The 26,331-nt window shown below is 39.4% G+C and overlaps 1 protein-coding gene across 1 annotated transcript; it reads left to right on the plus strand.

The window, feature by feature from the left end:
• The first annotated feature begins 226 nt into the window (after positions 1-226).
• Positions 227-24,507, plus strand: xkr6a (XK, Kell blood group complex subunit-related family, member 6a). Its single transcript, XM_052146158.1, has 3 exons — positions 227-810; positions 20,157-20,353; positions 23,564-24,507. The coding sequence occupies exons 1-3, from the start codon at positions 227-229 to the stop codon at positions 24,505-24,507; spliced, it is 1,725 nt and encodes a 574-aa protein (XP_052002118.1).
• Positions 24,508-26,331: the final 1,824 nt, after the last annotated feature.

Consider the following 26,331-nt stretch of genomic DNA (forward strand, 5'->3'; position numbering starts at 1 on the left):
CTTATTAGGAAAAATGGAATATCATTTTCAGTTGCTCTTTCAGTCATTTTGAATTCACCTTGTTTGGATGAAACATGTAAATGTCAGAGTAGATATGACCCGTATGTCTATATAAATAATTTTGAGTGCAGGTGAAATGGCATCGTCTCTCACACCAGCACAGGTATTGCGGAAGTGACGGCACGCACCGCGGAAGGAGGGCGGATGAAGCGCTTCTGAGAGCAAGATGGCAGCAAAATCCGATGGCATGGGAGTTCTTACCGGTTTCGCCCAGCTGCACAACCTGGACGAAGCGACCGGTGACGAAGACGTCCTGGACAGCGAGGCCATACACATCTGTCACTGCTGCAACACTTCGTCGTGTTACTGGGGCTGCCGGAGCGCGTGCCTGCAGTCGCTGCTGGGCAACGGTGATGCTGCTGGAGGATGGAAGCGGCCGCCGCATCAGCACCAGCCGGAGGAGCGCTTGTGGCTGGACTGCCTCTGGATCGTCCTGGCGCTGCTGATCTACTTCTGGGACGTCGGAACGGACTTGTGGCTGGCCATGGACTACTATTCTAAACGGGACTATCTGTGGTTCGGACTGACCCTATTCTTCGTGCTGGTGCCGTCGGTTCTGGTACAGATTTTGAGCTTCAGGTGGTTCGTTCAGGATTACACCGGCGGTGGTCTAAGGGCCGTGCAGGGTCTCAGCAGGAAAGCCACGGCGGATTTAAGCTCGCGCATCGACGACAGGAACAGGTGCTGTATGATATCTATATGGATATGGCACGCGTTTGTGCACGTACTTCAAATGGGACAAGTGTGGAGGTAAGATCTGATGACTTTTGTGGTGATCTATACAGAAAACATTTTTAATTTGAACATTGTTTGTGGTGGTTTTAGATTTGCACAGCATTACCTTATGGTGTGGATGATTAGATCAGTTTAGACCAGTGCAATTTGTCTTATGTTGTGATCTATGCATGCAAGAATCTGCTTTTTGGTCAAATGTACAAGATGTTACATTTTTAACATGGTTTAAGGTGGTTTTGGAATTGCACAACCTTAAGTTATGGTGTGCATGCTGTAGTCATCAGTTTAGACTTGTGCAGTTTGTTTTATGTGGGCATCTAAACCGTAAAGAACCATCTTTTTGGTCAAATGCACAAGATTTTAAACATTGTTTTAACGTGGTTTATGGTGGTTTTGGAATTGCACTGTTTGGTGTGCATGCTCTGATTATCTGTTTAGACCAGTGCAACTTGATTTATATTTAATGAAACCCTTCTTTTTGTTCAAATGCACAAGATTTTTTGTATTGCTCAGCCTTACTTTATGGTGCATGCTCTCATCATCAGTTAATCTGCTTTTTATCTGCTTTTTCAGATGCACAAGTTTTTAAAACTGTATCGTTCTTTGTTGCATTACAATTGCACAGCTCCTTCTAATTACGTGCATGCCCAGGATATCTGTTTCGACCAGAGCAATTGGCTCACTTGGTTATCTGGGCAAAAAAAAAAAAAAAAAAGAAATAGTCAGGTGCACGTAAGAAATCTTGAATTTGTACAAGATTTATGGTTGTTTTGGCTGGTCAGCATCTCAATCTTGGCGTCTGGGATACTGGCGCATGACATACATCAATGCGCGTGCATGAAATCCATCATTCCGCTTGTTTTGCCCTTTTAATTTCAAGAATGCATTCATAACGGAGCTCTTCGTGCGAACTGTCGAATGATGCCTTGCATTTGTATCTAAATGTATCATGCAGCGATCCAGTAGTCAGTAAGAGTCAATGAAATATGAATTGTTCGATTGTTTTTCTGTCTCGCGCGTTTTATCGCTCGTCCAGTCTCTGTGTAACGATGCCAAACAGTTCATTTCAGCGCAATTAGTTACATGCTTTGCTTCGGGGTTGAGTGTGTGAAATCGATAGAGCTTGTTATTAATTTACTTCAATGACCTCTGCAAGAGGAAAACAAACCTCAATCCGGCTGGGTTGTTTTTGCTACATCCTTTAAACCGCTTGCTCATATATGATCTTAAGTTTGTCTTCATGATGTAGTGAATACTTTTGTCTTTTCCAAGGTCAAATGTTATTTTGATTGTGAAGAATGTGTGTTCTGTTGAGTGGTTGCATATGCTTGATGTGGGAACAATGTGTCTCATCCCATTTTTTTAGTGATAAGAAATGAGTATTAAAACAAGAGTAAATATTAGCAATATTTATATTGCAAATGTGTTAATTTAGCAGACACCACTTGAGACAGGAAGTAAGAATATTTTATGCTTCTTAAATGTATATCTTTACACATTGCATTGTTGCATTATCTTTATAAAAAATTATATAATTTGTTGTCAAATGTTAAATTGAAGTATTAGGACTATTGCAACATTTTGCAAAGCAGCATTCAATTAAATAAATATTCCTGGTTCAATACAAGTTAAGCTCAATCGACAACAATTGTAAAATAATTTTAACTCGTCCCTCCTTTTCTTTAAAAAAAGCTCAAATCTAGATTAAAGTGATAGTTCAGCCAAAAAAGAAAAGTCTCTCATCATTACTCACCCTCATGCCATCCCAGATGTGTACAACTTTTTCTTCTTCAGCTGAACACTAACTGAGTGTTTTAGAAGAATATCTCATCTCTGTAGGTCCATACAATGCAAGTGAATGGGGATCAGACCTTTTGTAGCTCAAAAAAATCACACAAAGGCAACATAAAAGTAATCCATATGATTTGAGTGGTTTAATCCAAGTCTTCAGAAGACATATGATAAGTGTGGGTGTGAAATAGATCAATAGTCCAAGTCCTTTTCACCCTAAATCTCCAATTTTACTTATAGATGTGAAAGTGAAACTAAACAGGCACCACATGTGACTTTCCGATGTGAAAGTGAAAGTGGAGATTTAGAGTTAAAAAGGAATTCAATATTGATCTGTTTCTCACCCACACCTTCATATCACTTCAGAAGACATTGAAGTCTAATTGGAATACTTTTATGTTTCCTTTATTTGCTTTTTGGAGCTTCAAAGTTCTGATCACCATTCACTTGCATTATATGGACCTAAATTTTTTTTATTTGTGTTCAGCAGAAGAAAAAGTCACACATCTGGGATGGCATGAGTGTGAGTAAATTATGAGAGAATTCAAATTTTTGGGTGAACTATTCCTCCATTTAAAGGGGTCATGACATGAGAAACCAAATTTGCCTTGATCTTTTGGTATATAAGAGGTCTTTGTATCATTAAAACGTCCTGCAAGTTTAATATTTTAAGACGTCCTCCCCATTCTAAACGAATCATTTATTTAATCAAGCTCAAAATACAGCTCGTTCTGGATTCATGGTTAGAAGTGACGTGTCGGTTAGAAGTGACGTAACAGCGTTTGCATATGACCGCCTCCAGCACAAGATAACTACGCTTTAAGCGCAAGACAACTACGCTCATTTCGTATCGCCGTGCGCCTCACAAGTGTTCAGTCGATGGACAGCGAGCTCTGACAGAGACTACTTGTGCACAGGAAAATTACGATGCCACACAGATGTGCTGTTCCTGGCTGTGGTCAAACAAAACCTCTGAATAAGCTGCCGAAAGATCCAGACGTCAGGGAAAAATGGATGCAGTTTATTTTTGCGGACGTCCCAGTCACGGCAGTGCTTAAGCGTTTGTTCTGTACATTTTAAGGATGACTGTTTTGAGAACAAATCTCAATATGATGCTGGCTTTGCCAGAAAACTGTTGCTCAAAGATAAGTCCGTGCCGACTATTCTGGGAACAACGACGACGCAAACTGTAAGTAATCTATTTTAAACTTTAAACTACTTTTTAAAGCGCAATTTCATTCATTATGAATAATCACAGTGTTTTTACTTAGTTTACTTGCATATTGTTGTGGCTGGGGGCGTCAATAATTGATACATAGGCACTGACGTTAGCCAATCATAACAGTGGGCGTTAACACTGAAGTCTTAAATGGAAAACGCCCCCAAAACAGACTGTTTGAATCAGAGGATGAGAAACAGGGTGGGAAAAGGTCATAAATCACTAGATTTTAAAAGTTTTTCTTAAAAAAAAATATATTAATACTATAATTGCACCTAAGGTAACATAATAATACAATAAAAAAAACCATGTCATGACCCCTTTAAAGCGATGCACTTACAATGGAAGTGAATGGGGCCAATTTTTGATTTAATTGTACAGAATGAGTACTGCATTTGATTTCAAGGGAATATTGATTTTGAACAATTGCATGTAAGTTAAAATGCATTTTCCAGTTTTAAGGTAGATAATAGAGACCGGTTCCAGGCTGCATGATTAACCTGATGCCTATTACAACATTTCCAAATCATATTTCACAATTATTGCACTTTGTTATATTCAGTATCCTAATGCCTCTTAATGCAATGTAACCTGTGTACTATTTGATGATGAGATGTATAAGAAATAGCTTTTAATGGGGTGTCAGGATAGTAGGCAATATCTGCAGCCTTGAAAAAGACAATTAGTTGACTGTCACACCAGTGTAGATAGTCTGTCAAGCACATGGATGACCAGAAGCTGGGAGGCACAGGCAGAAAATTGTGTTCCCTGTCGGTGCCGCTTACACTCTCTGAATGCACATATGCTTCCCTTGGCAACAATCTAACACTGATGAGGGCTGATTGCTGTGTTAAGAGTCTAAGACCCCAGCTTGACTCTGAGTCCACATGGCATGAAAAGTCTTTTCAACCATTTGCATTTAGTCCACTCTAAAAAAAAAAAAAAAAATGCACATAATGTCCTCTGTCATTTTGGCTCATAGAATCGAGAAAATTATACTCTGAAATTCTGAATACGGCTAAGGGGGTGTCTAGACCATAATGAGACCATGATACTTTATTCTCAGACTTTAAGCCTAATTATTAGTGTATTGATAGAGAATCATTAGTGGTGTTTGCTTTGATGACTTAAATAATACCTCGAATCATGCGGCTCATTTAGTAATGATGTGCTATAATTTGTCTAAGCATGGATGATAACAGGATGATAGGCAGAACGTTAGCATCAGTAACCATTCACTTTCATTGCATCTTTATTTCTATACAATGACAGTAAATGGGAACTCACATTGTCGTTCTACCTAACATCGAGAGGTCGACTGATATTGGATTTTGCTGATAATAGATTAACAGGTCGATAGTTTTTCAAATCAATTTATTGAAGGTATTTTCTCACTAAGAAAATTGTATTAGTCTTTCCTTAACGTGTTGGGCACAGACGTAGAGGCTACAGAAGTCCACAGATGCAGTTTATAATGCAACCAAAATCCCAATAATAACCAGAAAAATGTAAACATTTGGTGCACAATGCAGGACTTTTAACCATAAACAAGTTTGAAATACAGCTGTGACTCTTATTATGAAATGTCTTATTTTGAAACGTATAATGCATTACAATATACACCGATCAGCCACAACATTAAAACTAGGGATGTCCCGATCGATACCTAGATCGGTATCGCATCGATATTGACGTTTTTAGACGGATCGGGTATCGGTCCGACGAGCCCGACCCAAATGTGATACTCTGTGTTAGTCATGTTCGTTACTGTCAAGCTTAAAAAATGACATAAAAGAACTGTTAAAACACCATTAAAGCGATTCATATGACTAGTGCATTTTATTCAAAGCCACTTGAAGCCACGTGATAGCTCTGTGAATTGCAATAGGCTGTGTTTAATAAGTAAACATATATGTTCTTGCACGCGCAGCTTCAGCGCGGTAGTGAATGGTGCTTTTACACACACGCGCACGGCTATTTATAGCCTTCACACGTGCACAATATTTGTGCGCCACAAACGAACATCTCAGATGTAGATGCTCAGCAGTTCGGTTCACTTATAATATGGACTTAGAAAGGCACTGGAGGTGCATTTAACCAGAATTTAATTAAGAAGCGAATTAAACTGTGAATAAAAAGGGTGAGGGTTTAAAAGTTAAAGCTGTCACGGGAGACTCACGGAGAGGCAGAGATATGAACTCTGCAGGGTTTATTGAGCAGAGGATTGAAACAGTGATGTAAACATTGTGAGTAAATTCAGTTAAGCAGAGTGGCAAACATGCAGGTAAGTAATATCCAGACAGTGTATAGATATGATGAAAGAGATAACTCAAAACAATTTTATGATACATGCAGGCAATAATGAAGACACATGATTGACATAGTAGAAAGTTCTGGAGTCTCAGAAATACTATCGATAAGAACAGGCACAGAGTGAGAAAGTGTGTGTGTGTGTGTGTGTGTGTGTGAGAGAGAGAGAGAGAGAGAGAGTGAGAGAGAGAGAGAGTGTGTGTGTGTGTGTGTGTGTGTGTGTGAGAGAGAGAGAGAGAGAGAGTGAGAGAGAGAGAGAGAGAGTGTGTGTGTGTGTGTGTGTGTGAGAGAGAGAGAGAGAGAGAGAGAGAGAGTGTGTGTGTGTGTGTGTGTGTGTGTGTGAGAGAGAGAGAGAGAGAGAGAGAGAGAGAGAGTGAGAGAGAGAGAGTGTGTGTGTGTGTGTGTGTGAGCCAGAGCCGGATTATCCATAAGGGCACTTGGGCCAGTGCCCAGGGGCACCAACCATTCACAACCACTGGGGGGGCACCACATGACACAAGCTTTAAAAATATTTTTCGTAAATTGTTATATTATTAACTTGAAATTCTTGAAAGACCATACATAACTTGTTTATGAACACTAATTTAACAATAATAATAATAATAAATTATAAATAAATGAAGATTACATGACCACTATCACTCCCCCCCTCCCCAATCTGTCAGAGTTGAGTTGGTCCACAACAATTACGCGCAAATGTGTCATTTTTTTAACGGCTACAGAAAATGAATCAAAATACAAAATGGACAGACGGCAATTGAGCGGTTTCGCAAAAAGAAGATTAAAGAAAGAGAAGGACGCTAGACGTTTAGCTACAATAAAAAATGTTCCAGGGATCGACAATTTTTTTGTTAGATCACTAGTTTTTTGGGAGAACACTGGAATTGCAGACACCAGCAGCGCTAAGACTGACACCGCCGGCTCTGCTAGCGGGGGAGATGCAGCAGCTGCTAATGTTAGTCAGGGCGTCGGCGATGACCGCCAGGCGAATGAGGATATTCTCCTTGTCCTTGGGGGAGACAGGAGCGAGGAAGACTCGGGTGAGGAAGAGGACATTAATGAAGATAAATATTAGGGGTGGGACGGTACATGTAAGTTATTCGTATTGAACCGAAACGGTACGGGCGTCACGTCTCGGTGCACGAATTTACACGGAGAATACACGGTATAAAAATAAATAAAACTAAATTGCGATACATATCGCTCTATTTCGCATAATGAACAGTCTGATCAAGACTGCAATGCTGGAGTGTGTGTGTGTGTGTGTGTGTGAGTGTGTGTGTGAGTGTGTGTGTTTGTGTGCGCGCGCGCGATCGAACTGTGTGTGTGTGTGTGAGAGAGACACTGATCTATTATAGAATGTCATTATATAGATCAGTGGAGAGAGAGAGGCGCGGGCGCGATCGAACTGTGTGTGTGCGTGTGTGTGTGTGTGTGTGTGTGTGTGTGTGTGTGACGTGAGAGAGAGAGAGCCGTGGTTGCGATCGAACTGTGTGTGTGTGTGTGTGTGTGTGTGTGTGACGTGAGAGAGAGAGAGCCGTGGGCGCGATCAAACATAAAAACATACTCCGTCATTTTGTTCATACAGGACATCATTCAAACTGCAAAGTGTTTACTTATATTCGTGTACACTCGCAATAAAACACAACAAAGTGCTTTTGTCACACTCTAAACTCTTGTCAAACTGTAACCTACAACTGTCACCCAACAAAACACACACACACACAAATCTGTTTATTTTTAAGTTACACATTCTACATTGATTAAAAATCAAATGTGTTTTAATGGTAGTATTAATAAATTGAGACATTTGAATATAGTGCTCACTGCTCATTTGCCTACATGTATGTAGTTGGACAAGTTAGGAAATTACATTTGAGAAATCACCTTGATTATGTCTTGTCTGATTGGGGGGCTTTTGAGGTATAGTGCCCAGGGGCACCACACTGTCTTGATACGGCCCTGGTGTGAGCGCGTGCGAAAGCGGGGTATTTATTTATGCAGTCATTGATTAGCCACTAATGATATGCAGGTGCGTGTAATCAGAACTCAGGGAGTGCCAGTATGCTAGTTAATAATAAAGTGTTTCTTAAGCTATACATTTATATTGAAATAATGTGTAGTTAACAGTTTGTTTTTCTTTACATAGCCTATTAAAGAGTACACCCAATTATTTCCACACAATACTGTAAAGATATTATAAACTGATTATGTAAAAAAACAACACTGTATCGGATCGGGATCGGTATCGGCCAATACTGAGATTTCCGATATCGGAATCGGATTGGAAGTGGAAAAAGTGGTATCGGGACATCCCTAAACCTCCTGCCTAATATTATGTAGGTTCTGCTCGTGCCGCCAAAACAGCACCAACCCGCATCTCAGAACAGCATTCTGAGATGATATTCTTCTCACCACAATTGTACAGAGCGGTTATCTGAGTTACCGTAGACTTTGTCAGTCTGAACCAGTCTGGCCATTCTCTGTTGACCTCTCTCATCAACAACTGGATGTTTTTTGTTTTTGGCATCATTCTGAATAAATTCGAGAGACTGTTGTGAGTGAAAATAGCAGAAATACTCAAACCAGCCCGTCTGACACCAACAATCATCCATGCTATTATCTAATCAGTCAATCGTGTGGCAGCAGTGCAGTGCATAAAATCATGCAGATACGGGTCAGGAGCTTCAGTTAATGTTCACATCAACCATCAGAATGGGGAAAAAATGTGATCTCAGTGATTTGGACCGTGACATGATTGTTGGTGCCAAGTGTGCCGCACAAGCCCTCAAATGTGAAGCCAAAACGTCTCGATCGCCCCCCGGTGACTGGTCCTAGTATAGGTCATAAACCCCGCCTCCCCATGTTATTCAGCGGGACGTGAGACCAACTAAACAAATAAATTACACTTCACATATCTTTTATCCAAAGATAGTTTCTGTCATTTACTGTCGTTTCTATCACGTTGATGTAATTTCAAGTGTTTGTTTTCAAAATAAGTTTGTTTTTAGTTATTTGATGCTATAAAAACGGTGCTGTGACATCATGATTGACAGCTGTGATTGACAGGTTCTCTGAGCGAAGTAGTCACTGAAGCACCAACTGACTTTTTTTCGGGATCTTCGGAGGACTGAGGAGATTGGAGCTTTAAATTTAATATCTAAATTTCTATAATTAATTATTTCACACCATCATAAGTAAAAAGTGCAGGGGCGTGTGCTTGCGATTGATTCAGCGAGAGTGAGGGCGGGGCCTTGATTTCGCGGCTTTACTTCCTGCTCACTACTGCGCAGGTCTGGTCCCGAAATCGCAACTGCGCAGACTCAAGTCCCAAGATGTCAGCGCCATATCGGGACACTGGCGGCTTCAGTTCTCACCAATGGAAAAGAGCGAAGGGGCGTCGGCCATCTTTTTTTACAGTCTATGGTTGGTGCCAGACGGGCTGGTTTAAGTATTTCTGTAACTGCTGATCTGCTGGGATTTTTTGGCGGCACGAGGGGGACCTACACAATATCTGGCAGGTGGTTTTAATGTTGTGGCTGATCGGTGTAAATGCTATGAGGAAAACATTATCATGGGTCACTGACTAGTATAAGGATGTCAGAGGTGATAAATATTAGAAATATTTTAAAATCTTGTTTAAAACACATGTGTCAAGTATCGTAGACTTTTTTAGACTTCGAGTTCATGTTGTTTTTACCAATTTTTAAAAAAACATTTACAGGATAGCATTTTCTCCAACATTTTTTATTTAATAATTAAAAAATTGTGGTGTAACCATCAAGTTAAAGGTATTAAAATAGTTTCTTTGCACCTTGAATACATTATACTGTACACAACTTAATCATACATTTCAACGTTTTCAAACACGTTTCAATTTGATTTTTTTTTTTTACCAAAATGATTAATATTTAAGTCAAGAACATCAAGACATTTTTTTCATGGTGACACCAAATGACCTGAACCAAATGCGCCTTTTCATACAAATGTCGGGATATTGATATTTAATTATATGACCAAACATGAATTTGATTTGGTGGAAAAAAGCTTTTGATTATTTTTATTTTTTTACTGTCTCCGGACGGTTACACCACATGACATTTTTTACTTTAAACCCCATAAATAATATCTAAAGACTTTGAACTCATAACTGAAAGACCAATACATCGGTCGACCTCTACTAACATTTTCTTTTGTATTACATGGGAGAAATAAAGTCATATGGGTTTGGAATTACATGAGGGTGAGTAAATGGTGACTGAAATGTTCATTTCTGGGTAAACTGACCCTTTAAGCGCTCCACTCCATAGAAACATTGAGCTCTGAGTCTGTGCTGTCCTGTAATACATGCATGATGTACACGACCACAGATCAGACTAGCAGTCGTTGTGTCTGTAGATGATGGCGTTGACACACTGACCTGAATTCTGTTCAGTGCTCTTTCACTGACTCTGGGCTCCAGAGCTCACACCTTTCAATACCGCGGTACAGGGCTTTTACTGTCACACTTGACCAGAGATCGAGTGGCCCTGGCGACGAGGCAGACCTAACTGCTACCGTGCACATATCACTGCAATACACTCTCAGACTTTTGCTTTCATGGTCCTCCGCATCTACCCACTCATGCAACATTTAATGTTCTATGTTTACCCATTGCATCAGGAGCCAACGTGAGGTCTCGGATGCAAGTCCAAGAGTAAAATCCTATTGCTCTGAAGTTTTTTACATTCATGTATCAACTTTGTCCTGTGTTACATATTTGTCTCATATGAAATTTTCAGTACAGATTGTTTGTTTTCATAGTACACTGAACTAAAAATGATCGATTTTCCAATGCATTGCGATCATTATTTGAACAATCTCAATATCGTTTCTTAAATCTCAAGATCTCTATATGCTTAAATCTCTATATCTATATACATACTGTACAAGACCTAATTTTACCAGCCACTGGCTGGTAAATGTTCAGATTTTACTCACCAGTGATTGAGTAGGATATTGCCGAAAAGTACTGAGTATTAAAAGTTTAAGTTTGAGTTGACTCATTCCTTGTAATGTGTGTTTAAAGACTGAATAATGTCCCTTTCTGTTCAAAAAATGTAAATAAAATAAACATTTAATTCTAATCACGAAGAGCATGGGTGAGGTAAAGAAGCCATTCAAGTCCTCCTCATTAATATTCGCTCATTTACAGATGCTCTTTACAGAATGCTGATTTTCTTAAAGAGACAGTACCGATTTTTAGCTTGTGTTCTACAAATCATTGTAAATTGGTGTTGCAACTAACAATTATTTTGATAATCGATTATTCAAACTATTATTAGAACGATTATTCAACTATTTGGCGATTATTGCTGATTATTCTGCTTGTGTCCCGACTTAAAAGGTTGTATTAAATGTGCTTACTAACAATAAAGAGGACAAAATCATCTTTTAAAAATACCTCTAAGTGACATTCACTGAATTAAAGAGGGAAAAAATACTTTTTATATGTTTAATTCAGTAAAGAAATCCACTGCAAAAAAATCGAGTGTTTTTGTCTTGTTTTCCATTTAAAAATATCTAAAAATCCTTAAAACAAGAAACATTTAATTGAGAAGCGACATATAAGATATTTAGACTTGCTTTAAGAGAATGTATCTTAAACATACAGTAAGTATATTTTGTATATAAGTGTATTTTTTACTTTGTTATAATTCTGCAAGTGCAGTAAAGTCTAAATATACTTATATTCAAGATCTATTCTCTAAAAGCAAGTATTAATATCTTATATGCTGCTTCTCAGGTGAATGCATCTTTTTTAAAGGATTTTTAGATATTTTTAAATATTTGTATTTTTAATATTATATTCAAAATTCACAGATAATAATGTTTTCTTCTGCAGGATAGTTGCTGAAAAAATTTACAGAATTTTAAAAGAGTTTTTCATATTTTTATTGGAAAACAAGCTAAAACAAAAACAAATCATAAACATATTTTGTTGGCGTGTATTATAGGTTGAAGACTATCCTCTCTCACCTTTCTGTTCACTTCAATCCATCGTTAACTCACAAAAAAACAAACTCTCTTATTAATAAATAATTTTTTAATTGTCGATGTTGTCGATAACGTTGACTAATCGTTTCAGCCCTATTGTATATACTTATAAATAGTACAAGTTATGCATTAAACGATAAACATGTAGCAAAATATTATATGTGCAATATAACATCATATTTATTGGTGGAATACATGGATTCGTACATTTTTTAAAAGCTAAAATGTGACCAAAATGATGAAAAAATTAATAAAATATAATTAGTAAATTACTCTGAACGTGCAGTATTTGCTCTAATTAGTGGGTTCACAAGGTGGCAACACTCACAGTTGAGCCGTTGCTGTCACAAAGAAGTGCTAGAAGATTCTCCACTAAACCACAGGAGACTAATGTGGAAACAACAGCAGTGGATGTGCACGTCAAGAGTGTGTGTGTGAGGAGGTCTGGAGATAAATGCATTTGACTCGAATCAGAATGAATATAAAGACATCTTTACGGGTTTAACCTCTTGAAGGTAAAGAGTCCAGTATCTCATAGCAGACGTAGCACGCATGCACCAACCGCAGGTGAATGCACACAGTCAAATTAAGTATACATTTATGCATTTGGCAGATGCTTTTATCCAAAGCGACTTACAGTGCACTTATTACAGGGACAATCCCCCCGGAGCAACCGAGTTAAGTGCCTTGCTCAAGGACACAATGGTGGTGGCTGTGGGGATCGAACCAGCAACCTTCTGATTAACAGTTATGTGCTTTAGCCCACTACGCCACCACCACTTACAGATTCTGCTGTAAAATATAAGATGCACTCAAAGCATAGTGTTACAGTTGTGTTCAGTTAGTGTTTGCAGGCACAATCTGTAAATTGCATTTGTAAGGTAAAAGTCTAAAGCATGAACTGAACACATCGTCCCAGAGAGAGTTTCAGTAGCAGCTCTCCAAAAGACAATCAAGAGTTTACCGTGTCTCAGCGGTTCTTCCCTTTCTGAGTCACGATGCACTTGCTAGAAATAGCGCCTGTACTTTTCTTTTAAGGGTCAAATGGAGGAACAATCTTGCTCTCTTTTAGAGTGAAATTTTCTTGGCTGTATCACAAATTGTCAGCGAATTTTAAACATTTGACCAAAAATGAATGTCTCTCTCTCAAACTGAACTTTTTTGCAAACATGCACTAGACTGATTTGTTTTACCGCTGTGGCGCATCTTGCTGTTTTTCCTTTTACGTGGCTCGCTGAGTTTTACTTTTTAAAACATGTCTCAAGACACTGCCGTTCTGTTTGTGATGCGTCTTGCTTTTTTTGCCACAATGGACCCTTTAAACAGAGGTATAGAATTAAAGATCTCTAAATTTCCACATTATTCGCACAGGGAGGTTAACTTAATCAGAGCTGAGGGCAAGAGAGTGAAAGAGAGGATTCCAGAACATGGGCAATAAGTCTACTTTTCCATTTGTTCCTTTTTTGTGCTTTTGGAGTGATGCCAGCAAAACAATTTTGTCTTTTTACATTTTACTAAGCATCTCTAAATACTCTATTAATATTACTTAATATAACTTATAATGTGTCAACTGGCTGAGATTTTGCTGTCATTAATATGTATGTTTTTTAAACAAACTCTCTGGAACTGCTGCAAATTGAGTCCAAATGGAAAGAAAATATTTTTCATTTTTTCATACATTTACATTTATGCATTTGGCAGATGCTTTTATCCAAAGCGACTTACAGTGCACTTATTACAGGGACATCCCCCCGGAGCTGGTGTCTTGCTCAAGGACACAATGATGGTGACTGTGGGGATCGAACCAGCAACCTTCTGATTAACAGTTATGTGCTTTAGCCCACTATGCCACCACCACTCCTTATAGTTTTACTAAAAGACATTGGCATACAGTATCACAGGCATGCATAATGTGCCAAATTGTTTTCCCTGTCTGGCTGTTGTCTCTCTCGGTATGTTTGTTCGATTATGAGAAAGTAAGGAAATCCTTTAAAAGGATTTAGAGGGAAAACTTCAGAGCTCCTCATTGGATTTCACCCGTGTGCTCTATTTCCATTTGCCTGTATTTACACTGAGTAAAAGAATCGGTGATCATATGGAGTTTATTTTCATTCATAATTTTGTTTGCCCGTGTTATCGAGCCCATAAGAGAGGGATTGTATATCAATTTTGTTGAAGGTTACTACACGAGTAAGGCACGTCTGTATTCTCTCTTGTATGCTTTCTGTTGCTAGAGCTCATTCAGTCTCAATGTGTTTGAATTTTACGATGACGTCAAGCATTGAGAAGATATTTTAACACTATGATTGCAGTTACATGTTTATGCTCCACACTGTAAAATTACATTCAATTTTAAGGTGCAATATGTAACAATTTTCATGTAATATTCGCCCCTTTTTGCCAATGTGTGCACGGCTTGTAGCGCAACTTAAAAAATGAGCCCTTCCCGGACTTCCCAGGTTGCCTATTTAAGCCTGTAGACTGATTTTAGGGTGAAGGGAGCGGGTCGCTTTTGCGGGGAAAATCCAAAGGATGTGACGTTTATGCGCGCTCCTGAGTGCCTTGCTTCAGACAGTAATAGCTTCTCTTCCGCTATTCAACAGCGACAACAAACTGCAACACAAGGGAACGTTATTTTAGAGATGGAATCCAGCAAACATCCGGCTCCCAGCACAACCCCGACTCCTACACAAACTCTGAGTAAGCCAAAAAAAAAAAATGTATCTACCGAATCCTGTCTGGCTAAGCGGGAACGTGATCGAGTGAAAACTAGAGTGAACATCGGCAGGGCATTTGATTCCTGGGTTTTGGGGATCAATCCAGACCCTGAATTGGCGTTCTTCTTATTGGACGGGTAAACTTACATAACTGCAAACATGTGAAATATAGTGCCATAAGGATTGATCAGTGTCATTTAAGCTAAATTACAATAAAACATGAAATGAATGCAAGACAATGTTCAAGATAATGCAAAAAGCTCCATTCATCAATGTAACGTAACTTGGTTATACAGAAAATATTTACATTATATTATTATAAAACAATAACGCATCGATATATCAAAATGACAGTCGTGATGGAATCACATCAACACTGAATTGTGTCACACATTTATAATGTACAGTCTATTTATAAACCACTAGTGTCATCATCCACCAAATTTAGCTAACTGCTAGCTAGCTAATGCTGACATAGGCTATCGTATAAATGCAGTCAATGTGTCATGCAAAGAAAAGTGATTACTTCAAACTACAGTCTTGCATAGTGAGACCTGCCCTGTTCCAGCACTGGAGAGTCAAATATAATATACCGTCTCAAAGTTTGTAGTAAAACAATCATAACTGTGTAATTTTAATTATGCTACCTCATCTGTCAGCATGATGTCGGTGGATCACGATCAGTCTCTTTGTACGCTACGTCATTGTTTTGGTCGATGCTCGTGTCCCTATGGAGTGTGTGCATGATCACGAGCAACAGGTATCTGCTGCAGGTCACTTAACAGCCACAGGTGTCACTAATAACAAGGGTTTCTGAATCTTACACACTGCACCTTTAAATTGATTGTGATTTGCAAAAATGTGTTTGAAATTCTATATATATATATATTACACACACACACATTTTATTGTTGTTGTAATTTTAATGTTATTTTTCCCATAAGATTGATCTTATGATGATCTCATCAATGATGCTACACATTGCGCTGCAGACAGCGGGGTGAGAGACGAGCATCTCCGTGTTAGAGTGCGCATCAGCCTCTTCCTGTCTCGACTCCCACTCAGGTTGAGTCTCTTCTGCAACTGGTTGAAGCGGCTCTGACCGCAGAGAGAATGACAGTTTTGGAGTTTGAGCTATTTACGTCACGCTCCCGTATTATATTAACTTTAATTATTGATGAAATAAAGACATATCGCCAAGCTGTGATCTGTGTTTATGTGTTATTTTTTCGGGCCACCAGTTCAGTGTCGGTCTGCTCGGCGTCCAACTTTACCTGATTTCCACGCTGAACACCGGAAACTCACATGACATGACCGCACGTGCCACTCTCTATACTGAGACTGACTGGTCATCTTTAAGAAATCATTAGTATCTATGATTTCACCAAATTAGTGATTTTTATCAAATCACTAATTGTTATGAATGTGCATGAAGATGCTGTGCCATAATTGAAGGTTAAACTGTTATTGCTGTTATTTGTGGCGTTGTAAAAAATGTATATCTGATCGGGGAAATCTGGCTTCTCACCTGATAAAACATTGAGAGTGCGCAAAATCACTCAATCTGTCTCTATCGCCCCACACGCACTGACTTATGTAAAACTCACATTTGCATTTGCATCTTTATTTGTTGTTAAATTCATTGTTTTACATCAGTTTGCAGTATCGATGTGCTGAACGATTTGGACAAAATCTGATCGCAATTATTTTTTTTAAATATCGCTATTTGAGTGACTCAGGCTTCCTAAGCCTCTAATTGGCCTGGTGGCTAAGATGGGTAGAGTCACATGGGGTAGCATCATCGTGGTCGCTATAATGTGGTTCTCGCTCTCGGTAGGGCGTGTGGTGAGTTGACAGTGGATGCCTCGGAGAATAGCGTGAGCCTCCACACGTGCTAGGTCTCCATGGTAACATGCTCAATAAGCCACGTGATAAAATCACATTGACTGTCTCAGGCGCGGAGGCAAAAGATTCGTCCTCCGCCACCCGGATTGAGGCAAGTCACTACGCCACCATGAGGATTTAGAGCGCATTGGGAATTGGGCATTCCAAAATTGGGGAGAAAAGGGGAGAAAAAGTAAAAAGGCTGGTTACATGAGAGTAGCCAGTTACTGGGGTGACAAGCAACAGTTTGTCACATTGAGTAGCTCCACAAGGTGAACTCCTATAACTATATTAAACATCAAATATATTTAGAATGGCGCTTATTTTTTCATGTCACGCAGCATTTTCACTTATTGTTTGGACAGACACATTACTTGAAATATATTGCATAGCTCCTGGTTTGGACACTTTTGTAACATTTATTTCTCTTTGTTTGTTCTTAAGCCCAGTGTTAATACAAAAGCATGTAATTGTATGTGACTGTGCATTTTTATTTTCACTGAAATTGAAACAAGAATAGATCAATTTCAAAGCTTTTATACAGTGTAAATTTGGTCCACTGCACTAATGGGAAACAGCTTGGATGCCATGGAGCATCACTGTACCCTGCAGTATTCCCATCCGGATCAATACGTATGGCAGAACTGCATATGGTGACTCATTCAGTCTGAACGTGAAGCACCCGCATAAAGTGAATAAAGGCTGTTCGCTGGTATTTGAAGTGGTGCTTACAGCTCTATTTGACTCACTGTTCCTGATTTAGATATGTGAGGGATAGATGTTGACTTGTAATGTTTCTTTGTCATTGTTGTCTGAGATGAGCATGTCTGAAGGTATGGATATAATACATCTGCCCTTGATGGGAAACTCCTGCAACCATCTGTATGAGCTCGTTGCATTGACATAAATAATTCACACCCGATGTGGTACTACAGTTGCCGTGCCGCAGGCTCTACGTGGAAACGATAGGTGTGTGTTTAAGGTTAAGATTCAACTTTATAGTCATTGTGCAGAGTACAGGTACAGAGCCAATGAAATGCAGTTGTTTTTGCATATCCCAACTAAGCTTGGGTCAGAGTGTAGGTTCAGCCATGAAACCGCCCCGCTGGAGTAGATAGGGTCAGTGGCCTTGCTCAAGGGCCCAACAGTGGTATCTTGACGGTGCTGGAGCTTGAACCCCCAACCTTTCGGTCAGTAACCCAGAGCCTTAACTGCTGAGCCACCACTTTCATGCATTTCATTTGAATTTAGGTTTATGAATAAAGGCCACGTTATACTTCTGCATCAATCCTACGTGGTGGATCTGTGTTTGTGGTTAGAAATGGGCATTTTGAGTAATTTTGTAGTCGAGTACTCTAACATATACAAACCGAGTAACGATTACTTTTTTTAATTTAAGTTCAACAGTCAACCTTTAAATCTGTTTTTCTGATGATGCTATGAACAGTGCATGAACAACATCTAGATTAAAATAAATAATTTAACTTACAAATAGAAACAAACTTTTCAAGACTTCTGAAGCGATACAGTCACTTGAAGTAGTTACTTTTTTGGGTGAACTATTCCTTTAACAATGTCATGTATCAGTGACTCCAGCCAGGTCTCCTAAGCAACCAAATTGGCCCGGTTGCTAGGGAGGGTAGAGTCACATGGGGTAACCTCCTTGTGGTCGCTATAATGTGGTTCGCTCTCTCTCGGTGGGGCACGTGGTGAGTTGTGCGTGGATGCCGCGAAGTATAGCGTGAAGCCTCCTCACGCGCTACGTCTCTGCGGTAACGCGCTCAACAAGCCACGTGATAAGATGCATGTATTGACGGTCTCAGACGCGGAGGCAACTGAGATTCGTCCTCCGCCACCATGAGGACTTGGAGCGCATTGGGAATTGGCCATTCCAAAAAAGAAAACAAAGAAACAATGTCATGTATCCACAGTGCCAACCAATGATTTAGGTTGGCGACAGAAGCGGTTTCATTGTTGCCCACAGCAGGCAAAACGTACAAAGTAGAATCAAATTAGGATATTCGAGTAGTGTTTTTACTAAACAGCAGATGTTCCAGATTAAAACTAGCCCAAATACAGTGTGATATGATGCACAGATCTTAAAATAATCTTGGATAGATTGTGATGCTATTTAACCCGTTGATGTGCGCCCCCTTTTTGAGCACAAACCATGAAAATGACATACCTGAACTTAAATGGTTGTATTTACGGGACCCTTTGGAGTTTGAACACAGTTGTGGTATCTTTTGAAAGAAGACACTTTGGGCATTTCAGAATTAATATATGTTTTTATTTTTTAAAGTTAGAGAAGCTGAAGTTTATAGTAATGGAAATATTTTGTGCTGAACATGTTATTATAATATAAAAAAAAAACAATAATAAAAGTGCAAGACAACCCAGGAATATAATGTTCTCAAAGTCACGAGTCTAAAGAAGTTACGTTTCAAATTTGAAGATGATCGAACAATAAATGAGGTTCCTGCAGCTTTAATCTCTGTAAAATCTCTGGAAGCGTACAGAGTAAAATTAAGGCTCCGCCTTTCAAGACGTCACTAAATCTGACGGCACTGCTCATCTATTATTAATAAAACTACACGCCATTTTTAAAAATAGACTTTGGAGACGGGCTCATTTTGTTTATGAGACTCTAATACGTATATAAGATCATATACAGTTTTATAACATGAATGCTGCTCAGACTGCAGTTTGTTGAAGAACGATGACGAAGGGTAATTCATTCAGGAGAGATCTCATGTAAACAATGGAGAATATATCAATATTTCTCAGATTTATCCCTTTTATGGACAAAAAGTGCAATTGGATGTTTATCAATGAACGTTTGTCATGGAAATTTGACCCAAGTGTGTTGAACTGGATTCATCTGGTGATCGTGTTTTCATAATAAAAGTCCTGTTTTGATATTGCATGTTTTCATTTGTACTCCTGCACTAATAACTCAATTGCTGTTTCTGGAGCATTGCTATCGTGAAACAGAGATCGGATATCAATGTTGAACCCTTAGACCTTTGGAAAAGATGATTTGTTAACATTAATAAAATTTATTGACGGTAAATTATATATTAAATGTAAGCAGAGTGACGTCACCAACGTGTGCGGGGAGATTGCATATCAACAGGTAAATTATCCTGGGGGACCGTCTCATGTCACAAAGCAGCCAATCACAGCTGTTATAGTCTGCATAGATGCATTGCTTAGTTCATTTTTAGAGAGATGTCTTGTCAGACTATGCGGAAACCTGCAGAAACATAAATTGGCCTTTATATTGCAAGTAGTGATGGATATTTAAAGCTTCTGTACTCAGAACGACTCCAAGGCCCATAGTAAGGTGGCATTAACAGACCAATATAGTTTTGTTATAGTGTTTTGTTCTGTGTTATGAACAGGTATATCCGCACAATGTATCTGGGCATCCAGAGTCGACGACAGAAGGAGCACAGACGGCGTTTCTATTGGGCGATGATGTACGAGTATGCTGATGTCAACATGCTTCGCCTCCTGGAGACGTTTCTAGAGAGCGCCCCCCAACTGGTGCTACAACTCAGTATAATGATCCAGAAGAACCGGGCCGAGACACTGCAGTGTGAGTAAAATCGTTGAAATTCTCTGAATTGTTGCACAAAACTGCATATATCGGTTGCTGAATATTTTTTTAAGGTTTTAGCTGATTTCTTTTTTATATTGAACAATGTTTTACTCATAAATACGGATACATGTTGGAAGTGAAATGTGAACACCGTTTCACATTGATTTGAAATTTTTAGAAAGGACGGTAGATGCTAGCAAAACCGAATCCCTGATAGTCCATGTACATCACCAAGACGTCTATTCGATATGTGAGTTTTCATCTGGAAAATGTTGTTTTTAGTGTGTTTGCTCATCTACAGTCACGTCCATTATTTTCCCAATCTTACATCCATTATGCTTAATAAACTGACAACTTGTGTAGACATGTAAACGCCTTTTGTTTTACCAGGGAAGGTCAGAAACTGTGAAATAATTTGAATGCAATGCTTTCCAGATGGTACAACAGGATTGCAAACCCTTTTGACATGTAATCATATAGATTTGAATTATAGATATGCACAATTCAATCTTCACAAGTTAAAAGGTTAATTCATGATATAAAAAAATATGGCATTAATCACGGATTTACCCATTCTTAATATAATAAAGTGGATTTTCAAGTGGTATAAAACACAATTACAGATATCTGTAGCTGCATTTTCAGCAGTAGAATTTAACAGGAACACTTACATTAAGGTTTCATGAACTACCAATGAACAACACTTATTAAGCATTTATTAATCTTAGTTCATGTTAATTACATTTATACTAATACACTTTTTTTTAATCATAAGTTGTATTTGTTGTCATTAGTTAACAATAGGTCTGCAACTAACGATTATATTGATAATCGATTAATCTAACGATTATTTGGCGATTATTGCAACGATTAATCATTCGCTCTTAACCGATTTTTCTGCTTGTGTCCCGACTTAAAAGGTTGTATTAAAGGTGCTTACTAAAATAAAGAGGACAAAATCATCTTTTAAATATACCTCTATATGACGTTCACTGAATTAAAGGGAAAAAATACTTTTTATTACTGTTTAATTCAGTAAAGAAATTCACTGCAAAAAAATCCTATTGTTATCGAGTGTTTTTGTCTTGTTTTCCATTTAAAAATGTCTAAAAATCCTTAAAACAAGAAACATTTAATTGAGAAGCGACATATAAGATATTTAGACTTGCTTTCAGAGAATGTATCTTTAACATACACTAAGTGTATTTTGGATAAGTGTATTTTTTTTCACTTGGTTATACTTTTGCAAGTGCAGTAAAGAATAAATATACTTCTATTCAAGATCTATTCTCATATATATATATATATATATATATATATATATATATATATATATATATATATATATATATATACCCTCAGGTGGGTCCAAAGGGCGTAGCTATATTCCAGAAAAAGTTACGTTAAAGTATCCGTATGCATAAGTCAGGTATCATTTAAAAGCTTAGAATCTTCACTTCTGCATTAATGTTACTTAAAATAACAAAACAAGGCCTCAAAACATTCATGTTGAAAATGAGCTCCCCTTAGAGGTAATGGGGTAGAAATGTTTATATGAAAATAAAAGTCCTTCGCATAGCACCTAAATGGACAAGTCATTTATCAAATGAAAGCTCTCGTTCTTGTTCTCTTTATTATACAATTCATTTGTTGCCCTAATACCACATTTCGACAGATTTTCAAAACAATCACAATGTGAAATATAATTTCTTAAGGTCATCAAATACAAATGTCTCTTTTATGCGCCAATAACTGCTGGGGTAAGCCCCAAGTACCCAAAAACTTAGTAGCTTTTATCTTCGGATGTTTGTCTGTTACTTGTCTGTGAGCTTGCTTGACTGAATAATCCAATGTTAAATCTTAGATGTCCAGAACAAAATATGCCATCCAGCATGAAAAACAAATCATCAGAAAATATGTTTTTTACTATTGATGATAAAATGTTATAAACATACCTGTCAACACTCCCGTTTTTCCCAGGAGTCTCCCGTATTTCACACCCATCTCCCCTCCCATTTTGTTATTTCTCCCGGGAAACTCCCATAATTTGTATGGCCCAAACCTCGTTATAGGAATAATGGTAAATGGTCTGCACTTATATAGTGCTTTTTTTAACCTTAGAGGTTACCAAAGCACTTTACACTGTTTCCCAATCACTCACACACACACACACACACACACACACACACACACACACACACACACACACACACACACACACACACACACACACACACACACACACACACACACACACACACACACACACACACACACACACACACACAAATGATGGCAGAGCTGCCATGCAAGGCGCTAGCCTGCCATTGGGAGCAACTTGGGGTTCAGTGTCTTGCCCAAGGACACTTCAACATGTGGAGTTGTGTGGAGTTGTGTGGGCCGGGAATCAAACCACCAACCCTGCGATTGGCAGCTGACCCGCTCTACCAACTGAGCCACAGCCTGCCTAATCTCATCTCATGTATATTTCCAAGGTTGTGCAGTTGCCAGATCTTGTATGAAACGCATCCTAATCACACAATCGACACATCATACAAATTTCAACCCATTTGTGACCTCAGCCTGGCATCCTATAACCCAGTTGTGCTGTTGATATCTGCGCAGGTAGTAGACACGGGAAGTTGAATCAAACATCACTGGTAGATTGGAGGAGAATACTCAGGTGGGGCTCTGGCGAAAAATACAAAATATACATGTAAATAGATCAGGTCAGATGGTCAGATGTCTCCCTGATTTTGTTACCCAAATGTTGACAGGTATGGTTATATTCCATCACAAAGTGTAGGAGCTTTTTAATGACACTTAAATTGAGCCTCTAGTCCACTCAGAGGCCGAGATATTCAATGAAACAATGAGGGTGGTGCATGAACTGAAAATCTGTTTATCGCATTTTAGTCCTCACAGATGTGCTCGTCCATAGACATTCAGTCTAATTTTCAGTTCATGCACCACCCTTATTGTTTCATTGAATATCTTGGCCTCTGAGTGGACTAGAAGCTCAATTTAAGTGTCATTAAAAAGCTGAGAAAAAGCTCCTACAGATTGTGATGATGTATAATCAATAATTCATATCCTGCATGTGATTAAATGTCGAAAGGGCTTGCAATAAAACAGACGTCTTTGCAACACAAGTGTGAAGGCAATAACTAGCATTTATGATTCTATCACGTCGTAAACACACCACAGGTGTCTCCTCCGTGGCCTCGCTGCTCTCGCTGGCCTGGGTCCTCGGCTCCTACCACAAGCTCTTACGAGATTCCAGAGACGACAAAAAGAGCATGAGCTACAGGGGTGCGCTGATCCACATCTTCTGGAGGCTGTTCACAATCTCCTCACGGGTGCTCTCCTTCGCTCTCTTTGCTTCCATCTTCCACATCTACTTTGGCATCTTTGTTGTTGTCCACTGGTGCGCCATGGCATTTTGGATTGTGCACGGAGGTACAGATTTCTGCATGTCCAAATGGGAGGAGGTGCTCTTCAACATGGTTGTGGGCATCGTCTACATCTTCTGCTGGTTCAACGTGAAGGAGGGCCGAACCAGGTACCGCATGGTCATCTACTACTTTGTGGTGCTTGCCGAAAATACTGTGCTTACTTGCTTGTGGTATGCATACAGAGACCCGGTCTCCACCGACTCCTATGCAGTGCCGGTGCTCTGTGGAGTGTATCTTACATTTGCCTCAGGGGTGGTTTTCATGGGCATCTATTATGGGTTGCTCCATCCAGTGGATCCCAAGTTTAGGCTACTAGCAAGCTCCTGTTGTGCTGAGCTTCTGTGGGGACTTCCATTACCCCCGGAGGCCGAGCCCATGGCACCCACCCCTGGTCCTCGGGCTTCCATGGGGGCATTTGGCCAGCAAGACGACACCACAGCGGACACCTGCCTTCCTGTGTTCCAGGTGCGCTCGGCCGAGCCAACCACTCCTTTGGGGCGCTACCGGTCAGAAGGGCCTCTGATCAAAATCGACATGCCCAGGAAACGTTACCCAGCCTGGGACGCCCATTTTGTAGACAGGCGCTTGAGAAGGACGATAAATATCCTCCAGTTTATCACCCCCACAGCTGTAGGGATCAGGTACAGGGACGGACCGTTACTGTACGAGCTATTACAGTACGAGTCGTCCCTGTGATAACTGGCTCTCTTTTTAATCTGTCCTCCATTTTCTTCCATGTCTGATGTCTACGTATTGTTTTATTTTGTTTGTGGCCATTCAGGTGCCCCTTTTTTTCAAAAAGCATGTTCTTTTGTATCCTGGAAAAAAGTGTAATCACAACGCATTGCACATTTTTCTTTTACAAACTGCAAGTGTATATATTTTGTATGTACTGACTGGATCTTTCATACAATATATGTTTAAAATTGTGACCTGTATATGTCATGGTGTTTACAGCCAACCAAAACCATTTCGTTGGAAAAGTGGAGATGAATTGACCACATCAGCAATGCCTTGTGTTTTTGACAATTTAGTAATAACAACTTCAACGAATCTCTGCTTCCTATGTAGTTTTTCAGGCCTAAGGGGCAGTTCACACCTAACTCATTTTTGCATCAATCTGCGCTGATTTTCAATAGTTTTCTATGTCAATTGCGCTTGATGTACGTCTTTAGATGTAGTGCAGCGATTTGCCAAACTAGATGCAATTTTTCCGATCTTAATTTATCTCTTACGTCGAGTGCATAAAGGAATAGTTCACCCAAAAATGAAAATTTCAGATCTGTTTGTCCATACAATGAAAGTGAATGGGTGCCGTGAGGCTGCTGGCTGTTTGACTGTCCAACAGTCATATTTAGGTTACATAAAAGTAATCCACATTACTCAAATCAATCACTTAATGTCTTCTGAAGCCAATCAATAGGTTTGTGTGAGAAACAAATCGATAATTAAAATGTTTTTAACTTTTAATCATTACTTCCGGCCAGCGCTGGGTTGCGGTTTGAAATTACCTAACTCTCACGTGATGTTCGTAACCCTGTTGTAAACAAAGCACACGCCATCAGACTTGAGTCAAGCGACAGCTCCGAGATGCGTCGACAGGAAGTGTTAGATTACTAACAACAAGTGTAGATTACTTTTATGCTGCCTAAATATGCCTTTTGGACCATCAAACAACCTGGTCAAACAAAGCAGCCTGATGGCACCCATTCACTTGCATTGTGTGGACAAACAGAACTGAAACGTGCTTTTAAAAATCTTCATTTCTGTTCTTCTGAAGAAGGAAAGACATGCACATCTTGGATGGCTTAAAGGTGAGTCAATCGTGAGAGAATTACAATTTTTGGGCGAACTATTCCTTTAAGTTACACACCTGCCATGGCCTCTCTAATATTTATTTATTTAATTTTTTTTTGATTTTCTCCCCTTTTTCTCCCAATTTGGAATGCCCAATTCCCAATGTGCTCTTAAGTCCTCGTGGTGGCGTAATGACTCGCCTCAATCCGGGTGGCAGAGGACGAATCTCAGCTGCCTCAGCGTCTGAGACCGTCAACCCGCGCATCTTATCATGTGGCTTGTTGAGCGTGTTACAGCAGAGTTATAGCGCATATGGAGATTTCACGCCATCCATCGCGGCATCCACGCACAACTCACCACATGCCCCACCGAGTGCAAACCACATTTTAGCAATCACGAGGAGGTTACCCATGTGACTCTACCCTCGTTAGCAACAGGGCCAATTTGGTTGCTTAGGAGACCCGGCTGGAGTCACTCAGCACACCCTGGGTTAGCAAACTCCAGGGGTGGTAGCCAGCATCTTTACCATGAGCTACCCAGACCTCCTTGGCCTTTCTAATATTAAAGATTTTCCACTTAGCTTAAAGGGCGTTCACACTTACTGATTTGCAGCATGAAAGCGACTGTAAGTCACTGATTTTCCAATAAAAATTGCCGATTTGAGATGGCAGGAGCGACAGGACATTTATGTTAAGTTAAACAGTAGTACGATGCAAAGTGATT

Source organism: Xyrauchen texanus, chromosome 16, assembly GCF_025860055.1.
Source record: "Xyrauchen texanus isolate HMW12.3.18 chromosome 16, RBS_HiC_50CHRs, whole genome shotgun sequence".
Lineage (NCBI taxonomy): Eukaryota > Metazoa > Chordata > Actinopteri > Cypriniformes > Catostomidae > Xyrauchen > Xyrauchen texanus.